The sequence below is a fragment of the Nipponia nippon genome, unplaced genomic scaffold (genome assembly GCF_047370975.1).
Source record: "Nipponia nippon isolate SJK-2023a ecotype South Korea unplaced genomic scaffold, ASM4737097v1 scaffold_5, whole genome shotgun sequence".
Lineage (NCBI taxonomy): Eukaryota > Metazoa > Chordata > Aves > Pelecaniformes > Threskiornithidae > Nipponia > Nipponia nippon.
In genome coordinates, this window is record NW_028262369.1 from 25,527,898 (window position 1) to 25,537,979 (window position 10,082).

Sequence of the window (10,082 nt, forward strand, 5' to 3'; positions counted from 1 at the left end):
TGTCTTGATGTATTCAGAATGCTCACCTGCCTAGTATCTTGTATCCTGATCTTTGAAGGTACCTTAGCAATTTGGTCTCTTGATTCCTTCTGATACTCCATATTCAGAAGAATATATGTAGAAATAATTCAGCATCTTTCAGTTACTATCTTCATTTCTCTGTTTTTCCTCTCTTCCTTTTGCGATCTTCAACTTAAGTTCTCCAAGTCCTCACCCTACCAGTAACCGTTCCTGTAAGGCACTCTTCTAAAAATAGCAGTGAGTTCTTAGTAGGTAAATATGACATTTTATGGATATGTTACATTTTAGTCCCTTTATGGTTGGAGATAAGAAGCAGACAGGCCTAACTTTCACAGGTGAAATAAAATCAACTATTTGCAGAGCCGTTCATGGCATGATTTGTATTGTGTTGTTTTTCCTTTGTTCATGAGCGGCATTAAGGGGGGATAATGATTTTCCAGAAAGGGTGAGGAGAACACTGAATAATAAGACTGCCATCTTCAGCTGACTTAGGTGTAATCCCTACTGCTGTCTTTAGAGATTGTGTGTGGGGTAACTATGGTGAAAGGAGAGAGAGGGAAAGAACTGTATTTAGCTATGATTCTACCAAATATGTTAAACATTTCTTATTATTGACATTTTGGATTAAAGCGAGTTTGAACAGAGGAGTTTTCACGTGGTCATCCTCTTTGCACCAGTGCACCCAACCAGCCTGAATTATAGGGTGCTAGGTGCAGACCCTGCCGGTGTGGATATTTCTGTTCTTGGGGGTATTTCATCCTCAGCCCCTAACTCAGCCTCAGCAGTGGGTCTAGCATGCTGTGACACTAGGAAGCCCTGAAGCTATACAATTGAAAGCTTAGCAAAGGTTATAGAAAGGGAAGCCTTCAAGCATGATGAGAAAAGGGAAGGAGAGGAGCAAACTTTGACTCTCTGATGTCAGGCTTCTTCGTGGTTACCTGTGGTTATGTTGGTCAGCATCTCCTAACAAAACATCCTGATTGTGGAAAGAACAAATTCAGCCTGAATACTGGGATGAGATACAACAAATGTGGTCTAACTCTGTATGGACCACACAAACAGGTTCTTGAAGGCAAATTAGCAACAGGGTGAAACTTCTGAAAGAGAATAAGAGGATATTTGATACCACAATTATTGCAATAAAAGCCATTTTAAATGCTGGAACAAATACAATTCTATTGATAGGCTGTTTAGTTCAAGACTTGCGCTGGCAGTCTTTCACGAGAGATTCTCAGGAAACCTTCAAAACATTTGTGGCTAGAGCATATCTTCCTCAAAAAGTTGTTTAGTTGTTCTGCGAAATGTGTGCAGACAATTATAAGCCCTCAAAATATGTCACACCCTTCATGATGTTATCAGCACTGTCAGGAGAGCAACAGTTCATTAGAATGTCTGTCAGCTTTTGGTGGTACTGTGGTGGCCCGCTGCCATCATCCATCTTTGAGCGAGTGCCATTCTTAGTGATAAATGTTCCTAATAATCTTAGTCAGCTCCTAGATGGACTACTATAACTCTTTATTTGGGCTGTTATTCGGAAGTTGAAAGAAAATAGCAACTTACGGACAAAGCGTTGGCTTATCTGGGAACTTGCTGATTCTGCAACCTCCTCTTCCTTTCTGCCCACTTTCTGTTACATGAAGAATCTGAATGGGCTCAAAATATCAAAGGCTGTATTTGCAGGTTCTGTTACCATCGTTCATCTGGCTCAATAGGAACTGAATAGAGTCCAGAGAAATTCATAATGATTATAGGTGACCTATTCTTACTGTAGGCTCTAGAGCTATCATTCTCAAAGTAAAGACACAGCACTGAGCAGGGTTGTGAACCTGAGAGAGAAGTAGTAGATAGGGTTGTGCATTTGGAAAGAGATCACAGTTTGGGAAGTACTGCCTCATTCCAGAGTAATCCTAAAATTGTCATTTCAGGCCCCATGCTCCTTTGTTCATCATCATATTTCCCACAGAATCTGAAGGAACCAGACCAGAGAAATCCAGGCTGCTCTGTGAACAGAGGCATCCTACAGATTTGCCTTCCTCTCTGCTGCTAAAATCCCCTTCGAGCTGTCCATTTTAATACAACCAGCTCATACACAGGTTTCTCACCTTTTCCAATGTCTCCAAGCCCATTTGAAGTAGCCAGGTAACTTGCCATTTCTCCAACTTCTTCCTCTAAACAAGCGACAACATAGTACATAGCTTGTGTATAGAGCCATGTACTTGCTGATTGGCAATCCAGCAATTCAATTAGGGGATGAGGTCTCCTAGCTTTCTCTGTAATGAGGTCATTTAAAAGTTCCCTGTCTTCTGCACAACAACTGATTTTAAAAAGGCACTTGCAATAATTTAGTATCTTAGAGACTTCTGAACAATTTGCTTCAAAGTTCAGAAGTTATGAAGGAGAATTGACAGATATGTAGATGGAAAGTATAATTGTGTGGCTACTATTTTGTTAGGAAAGGGGCCCAGAAATAATAGGCATGTTTCTTTGCTGCAGTTCGTTATTATGCTGGGACCAAGATGGAGCAGGGTTCATGTTTAGTTCTCATTGCTTTTTCATTTTATAGATGTATAGCATCCATCTTGATACTAAAATGACAGGGACTTTTAAAATGCTAATAATTAAACTAGATATTTGAGACTAGGAAATATTCCTAGGTAGGTTTATAGTAAGTATAGAGGCACTCTCCAGTCATAATCCCAAACTAGAAGGTTGCTGTATTTATGCTGCTAATAGAGGCTAACTGTAATAAAAATAACCAAAGATAAGCCACTGGCTGTTAAGGGGCCAAGAGGAATTACCTGTCTTATCACCAGAGATATTTAATTTGAATCCCGCTTGCCAAGTTTACTATGTCCTATTATATTGAGTCAGCATGCAGAAGAGAAGATGCATTGCACTCCCATTCCCTTCACTTGCATCCCCAGCACAAGATTCTTATTTTGGCTGGCTTTCCAGCACACTTATTTCATGAAACTCTAGCATTTGAGCCTGCCTTTTCTGATCAGTCAGCCAGGAGTAAAACTGATGCTGAGAATCTATTGTAAAGGGCAAAGAAATCTATGTGGGCCTCACCTCTACAATTCAGTACATCTTGCCTGAAGCTTTGCACATAGCAGGGTGCCTCACAACGATGAAAGGACTGACAATTTAAAAATAGTTTCTTGCTAACCAAGTCCTGTGTTATGTTTTGTGAGTGAGCTCACCTACACAAGCCCAAGTAGATACTGAATCTTTCAAGAGATGTTCTCCAATGATTAATTCTGCTGAGGAGCAGATGTTAATATCTTTAAATTGGATGCAAATTTACTTCTAGTATTTACATAACGTTATTCAAAACCATTAGCAGCCTTGTTACCTCATGCAGTAGTGTACTATATCAGAAATACTTACTGTTTGATACAGTCTTGTTTATTGTGCAAAGTGTTCCTTAAAATGGGAAGAATAAACTGATTTTAAGCATGGAAGTATCTCTGGAATATGTAAATGTAGCATACATAGGGAAAATGTCTTCTTTGGCAGTTTTTGCAATTAATTCCAAGAGAGCGCGTAACTCAACATTTACACAACATACTTGTAGCTTCCTAAATATTTAACTGTCTAACTTGAGGCATGTATATTTAGTCATTTCTGGTCCCTTGCTGCAACCTGTCACTTTGGTCAGATACCTGACCTGTGAATTCATATCCATGTCCTGCAATATCTCATTATTTAAAGGCTACTGTTCAATGTAAAGAGCCACATTAGTATGTGAGAGTATAGCTAAACACTACTTTGATAGCAGCTTCCCAACATAAAGGAAAACATTTACTTTTCAAACATCTGCCAGAAACTGCATATCCCCAAAGCTGATAGAAGCCTTCAAGTAGGATTTAGCAGCAAAAAAAGGTGCTGCCAGTTGTCTTGGTTTCTCCCTGTGGGTTGATGCAAACACATCAGAAATACTTCTGGGCCAATCCTATGGAAAGGAAAACACTTTAAGATTCAAGGTGTTTATGTGAGTTGGAAGCTTTAAATGCTATTTTCTTTGTTCCTCTTTTTTTTTTTTTTCTGACAAAGACCCATTCTTTCATTTCCTTCCTTCTGGATCTGTTCCTAATGCAGTGGGAGAAGCAGAAAGCAGAAAACATCTGTGAGATGATTCTGATGCTGTGAGAAGAGTTAGGCTCACCTGCCTTTTAATGACAGTCCCTGTGACTTTTGAGTGGCATACGTAAAAAGAAGGGGGTTTATTTCTGCTTCCAACACCCTCCAAAATAATGCTTGTGAAGCCCACCTGCCTGGCATTGGGAGAGAAAGCTATCTGTGAAGGCAACAGCACTCAACTCTCCTTTTGCCTCTTTTCTGTCCCTTTCTGCTCTCTTTTGCTCTCTTGATTATCATTATCAATACTTCACAGATACCATTTGCAATGTTGGGCTACAGGCAAGAGGCACTGCTTGAATTATCTCAAAATATTAGAAAACAAATCTCAGTCATTGACAAAAAAACTTGGCTGAGAAGATTGCACGCAATTACTGCAATTAATTTCTCGTTTAGGCTTCTGAAGGGGGAAATCAACTAACACGAAGACATAAGAGCACAGTTTTTAGTCAAAATGATCTGGTCTACTAGGAGAAAAATTATTCAAATAAGTGAGAAATGTGGGCCTTTGCCACGTGAAGTGTATGTTCAGATAAATATTGGGTACAGATAAAATAAGTTTCTAATTCTAAAGGCTGCCTCATGCATTGTTGAAAGTGTTGATGACCGATGATGAACTCCTCCTCTCCCGATGGTGTCAAGTTCAGGGACACCTTAGGACACCTGTTACTTAAATGCATCTGCATATCTCAAAGATATTTGAGGACAGCTCTAACAAGCACGCTTGACATTTTGAAAAGCTCTTTTTTTCCCCGAAGGCATTTGAAAAACTGACATCTTTTGTTCCAAAGGGATGCTCTCCCTCCCTCCCCTTTTCTTCTCCTCCTTCCTTTTCACTTCCCTTTGCAATAACCTCAGGTTTAGCAAATGCCTGAAGAATGGCCTGGTGTGTGTCAGGTTCCCACATAATTAGTACAGATTTTCTCTGAACTAGCTGTGATAGATCATTCTGCCAGCTTCATGTCTGTGGTACATGAAAATTGGCATAGGTGGACTTAGCACACAGTATGTGAAATGCGGTTATTTACTCTCAGTCATCCCTTCTGATTACCTTCGGTTTTTCAAGGTCACAAAATATATTTGCTTCTTGCTGGGGATAATTTCAGCAGCCTTTATTTAATCATTCCAAAGGATTTCTCTCATCCTGCTGTAATGCTCGTAGTGTAGTCAGGGCTTCATGTAGGTGGGAAATGGGGCAGCTGAGTCTTTGCAAGCTCCAGAAATGTAGGCATTTCAAGGAATAAGAGACAAATTTCTGTGGCACATAGGAAGCAGGTCATATTTCGGAAGGAGCCTTGTTGTGTTGCCTCTCATTCAACATGAGATGCACAGTGAGGCGGGATGGGGCATAGCCTGGAATGCTGGCCAGGCACCCATGAACACTGAGTAAATGTAGCCCTAGGGATCCACCTTTGGCCTTTTTTTTCTCACCAGCAGCTTCATTTTTATAAGCAGTGATTAAAATCCTGCGCCATCCCCTGCCAGACATTTCTGTGCTCCGCAGTGCCCAATAATTTGCCAGCCTTCAGAGTTTTTTTGCTCAAAGTCAGCTTCTGCTGATGCTGCTGTAACATGAGTTGATTCTAACTTGGTTAAATTCAATGTTGTGGCATGGTATTTGAATATTTATCAAGCTGTGGAGAGTTAATGCAGTATGGCATTAATTAGCCTTTCTGCCTGTCTTGTTCTTTTTTTAGATGTCATTCTTAGTTTAATAAATTAGTTTCTGGAAATGAAGTAGAATGGATTCCAGGGTCCATGGATGGTTTGCTTCCCACTGCAGCCAAGTTGAACATAGTATTAAAGCACAGGGTGTCAGCTATGAAGCAACACTGAAGAACATGGTAGCTTTTTTTCCCCCCACATCCAGGAAATTCCCAAGAAAGCATCTGTTAGCAAATCGACATGCTTTCCTCCCAGCTTTAATGATTGTACTAATGGTTATACAGACTCCTAATCAAACTGCACAGAGCTAGCTTTCCTCATTCTTCATAGGCAACTCATATGGTTATTTTAAATCCCATCACAGCTTCATTAGCTCAGCTTTCAGCGGCGGTTTTGGTTTGCAAGTGTTTTTCTCCGTGCGTTGTGTATAACCCACAGCTGTGTTCTGGTGTTGTGCTGCTGGGGGTGGGTCTCAGCCTGGTACAAGTAACAGTGTTTTATGCCAGCTACATTTCTGGCCTGTAAACTTCAAAACATCTAGTCATATAAATATCATTTCATTTCTTCATATGTCTATGCCCAGCAATACCTCCTGAGGATCGGTGCACGGCCAATACCAGAAGAGGAAATTGGTAGTAAGCATTCATTTTCTGAAATAATGTCACATTTTCTTCACAATTCAGCCTGGGTGCCGTGGTCACTCAAGGCAGCACAGAAAACAAACACTTCCTTTGGGTTTTGACTCATGAGGTATTGCTGATCTCAAGCAGATGTTCTAAAAATGTTCTAAAAACTGTCTGGAGACATCTCCACTTATTTTATTTTTGTTATCCCCAGGAAGCAGAACCTCTCTACGCCCAGATCAACAGACCTAAGAAATAGCATTGTTACAGGCTTGTGGTGCTCCAAGACTCAAACAAAACCCAACAACCTGGCAGGCCTTTGGCTTTCATGCTTTTTTCCGATTGATTTTGGATGACAAGGAGAGTTGATTGCCCTCCTGGACTGGCTCTATGAGTGTTCCTGACATTTTTTTTTGGCAACCAATGGCAGATTCCTATGGCAGCACAAAATAAAAACTCTCCCTGCTTATCATACCACAAGTCCAGCCCCGTTCCCACCAGTCATGGGTGTCCAGACTAGGAAATCTTACTCCTTGGTCTTCTTTTAAACATTTGTTATCTTCTGTATGCCACATATAAATAATGAGCATCTGAAATGTATTGAGTATTAGACATTCTTTTTCTTTTGAGCAAAAAGCAGAGTCTGTATGTAGCAGTGGCATTATCATTCAACAGCCTTTTGGGCACATGTTGGCACTTTTTATGTCATGGTGACATGTTTTTCATCATCATTTACATCAGGCTGATCCTGACTTTTTTTTTTCCCTGTGTAGACATATCTGAACAACAACAACAACAAAATACTGGCAGTGTCTTTTTTTTTTTTTTTATTTCTTATTCTGTAGTTTTGTATGAGTGACAGATCTAACAGCAAAACTCCTCCTGCGGAGACGATTCCTAACTTGAAACCGCAGAATAAAACTCGGTTGTTTATCATCCTGACTGAAAATGTTGCCAAATGGACCTTTAAGTTCTAGTGCATCATGAGGAAGAAATGCTGCTTTTCTGTTTGAATACTCATGTTGTGGGTAGAGAAAGGACATCAAGTCCCACTGAGGAAAGACGAAAGAGTCATTATTTCCTAGAAAACTCTAAACAAAGTGCAGAAAAGGAATATTTTTATTTCTTCAATATCTTGCTGCTGTAATGCTATGCAGACAAGTGTTTTCTTCTCTGTGTGCCATTTTTGATGAAAAAAAAAATCATTTGCCAAATAATACTGGTATGATTCTGGTTTAGGAATTTGGATGAAGCAGACTTTACAAATGGGACAAGGATGGCATGGATTTTGGAATAACAAACTGATTCTGTGATCAAATTGTTCATCTTTATCACTTTTTGTACATCAGAAAAATCAAATGGGATTTTTATTTTATAACTTGAAAAAATCTTACTGTTAAACTCTTTAAATGTTTAAGGGGAAATGGCTTTAAGGAGTTTGAATGAAAATTGCCAGTTTTTTTGTAAATATAAATGTTATGAAAATTCTTTTACTAATGCCATTACACAGTAGAGAAGGTAGCAAGTTGCAGTGCTTGGAAGGTGTGGCAAACCCAATTTGTGGTTCTCACATCACATACATTTTTTCACATGCTTACGATAATGGGCTGAAGCTCAAGTGCATTTGCCAAAAGCAGTCAGCTTGTCAGCAACTAGTAAAATTAATGGGAACACATGATTTTATGATCTAGTTTTCACACGGACATACTCCACTTACAAGAAATCACATTTCATTGACATTCCTTTGCGATTCCAGAACCTCTGCATAGAAGTCATCAAACTGTTTACACACAGAACAAAAGAATTTAAAACTTCCTTTTTTTACATTTATGAAGCAAAAGTGCAGTGTTTGGGTTCATATGTTTAGCACATGATTTTCATAAAGAATCTATATATTTTTGCCCTACAGAGAATTGTTATACAGGTCAAATGTGTTTTCCTGATGTTCCTATGCAGTTACAGTATATTGAATTTAGTGGTTTAACACTAAAAAGAAAAAAAAAAGAAGAAAAAAAGAAAAAAAAACAGAAAAAAAGAAAAAATAGAAAAAGGAAAAAATGTTAAAGAAATCAAATGATTAATCAGTTTTTAGGGTTATTGTGCAGATTTTGTTTTTAAATTGACACATTAGGATTTACATTTCTGTCATGATTAAAATAGGCCTGGAGTTATAAGTATTTTACTTTCTTTCATCTCTATTATAAGCTAAAAATGGTTTAGAAGACAGAATAACTGGGGTGGCGATTGTTGATATGTACAACCAAATCTCACAACATGATTCCAGTCTTTTATTTTGAATTAGAGAAATTAGAGAAATGTGCGTTACAGAATGTATGTGAATGAAAAATTAGCTGTGAATAGACCTAATGAACCTGCAGAGAAGAGAACTTTTATCCCCGTTCGTTCACAGTCATTTGATGCTTATTCCTTAATCATGTGCAACAGCTTTGTAGCAAATCTTATTTTCCCATCAGAAGAAAGATCCAAGTTTTCTAACCAGAGAAGATGAATTAAAACTTGGTGGATTGAGTGTTTCAGGATTAAAAGCAGAGGTAAAAGCGTTTCTGAAGGACCTTTCTTTAAGAATATTTTCCTAATTTGCACAGTGGTGCTACTTTCTTCCTCATTGGCTCTTTTGGGTTTTGTCCTACATATGGAACCACAAAGACAATTCTGGTTCATCATAGACATTTGAGGTTTAGTATCATCAGTGCATTTCCAGTTATGGGGTAAAACGTTGAAAGAAAAAGAAGAGATTTATGTCTCGGAGGATCTATTGACGTCATATTTGTAGGAAGCAGATAATTTACGTAGTCCTTGCAACGAATAGGTGCCGAGGGAATGAGGCTGGGATTTTAGTGTCTCATGAGAGACAGCTGGGCCATCACCGTGGACCTTTGTCTTACCTTTACCAATGCTCGTAAATAAAAACAAATTCTGAATTGTCTTGTCATAGGGTTAAATCGTCCTTGTCATGGTTGAGATGCTGACTTGGGAGGACTGGAAGGCCTCTGCACTGTACCAGTATTGTAGATAACTAAAATATCCAGCTTGTGCAATTGTTTAATCCCTCATCCTTCAGTAGCACTAAATTCGTCACTTTAAATTTAAAAACCAGGGAATCCCACCAGCCATCCTGTTATCATCCCCTGTAGGTTCTTGATCTTTACCTGTCATGAAAAGATATTTTGATAGATCGTAGTCATCCAAGTGTCTGATGAAACCTTTCATCTAATAACGTACTGGGCACCTTCTTTGCAAAAATGTTTACTCCGTGGTTTTCATTCATTTTTATTTCTGCATTCTGACACGTATTTTTTTAATAAAGATGAGAAAGATAAAATGACTGTTGCAGTACATTTCTAAACCTACTTTAACTTTACCTCAGATAATGACCATTTGTTAACATATACAGACACATTATTTTTAACTTTATGTATAATGCATTCAGCAACAACAAAAAAAACAACAAATTTTTAGAAATTTTCCATTAATTTCTGTAACACACCATGTAATACTGTTACGAATAAAAACATTAAAAAAGCATCATTTCAGTAAGTTTGTTTCATAGCTTTTGCTCTTCTATGGTAATTCTGCCATCATTACAGTGCACTGTGGGTGTCTGTTATGGCC

The 10,082-nt window shown here is 38.6% G+C and overlaps 1 protein-coding gene across 7 annotated transcripts in view; it reads left to right on the forward strand.

Annotated features, from left to right (window-relative positions):
• DAB1 (DAB adaptor protein 1) overlaps window positions 1-9,998 on the forward strand; it is a 171,485-nt gene extending 161,487 nt beyond the window's left edge. For 5 of the 7 annotated variants that reach the window (XM_087732148.1, XM_087732147.1, XM_087732150.1 and 2 more), the window contains one exon: window positions 6,664-9,998. Coding sequence is in view for 4 of the 7 variants with exons in the window: in XM_087732147.1 (XP_087588273.1) it covers window positions 6,664-6,708 (45 nt within the window). In the remaining 3 variants the exon portion in view is untranslated. Of the gene's footprint in view, window positions 1-6,409; window positions 6,462-6,663 lie in introns of all 7 variants that reach the window. The other 2 variants (XM_087732149.1, XM_087732153.1) reach the window with 1 other exon arrangement.
• The last annotated feature ends 84 nt before the right edge of the window (window positions 9,999-10,082 follow it).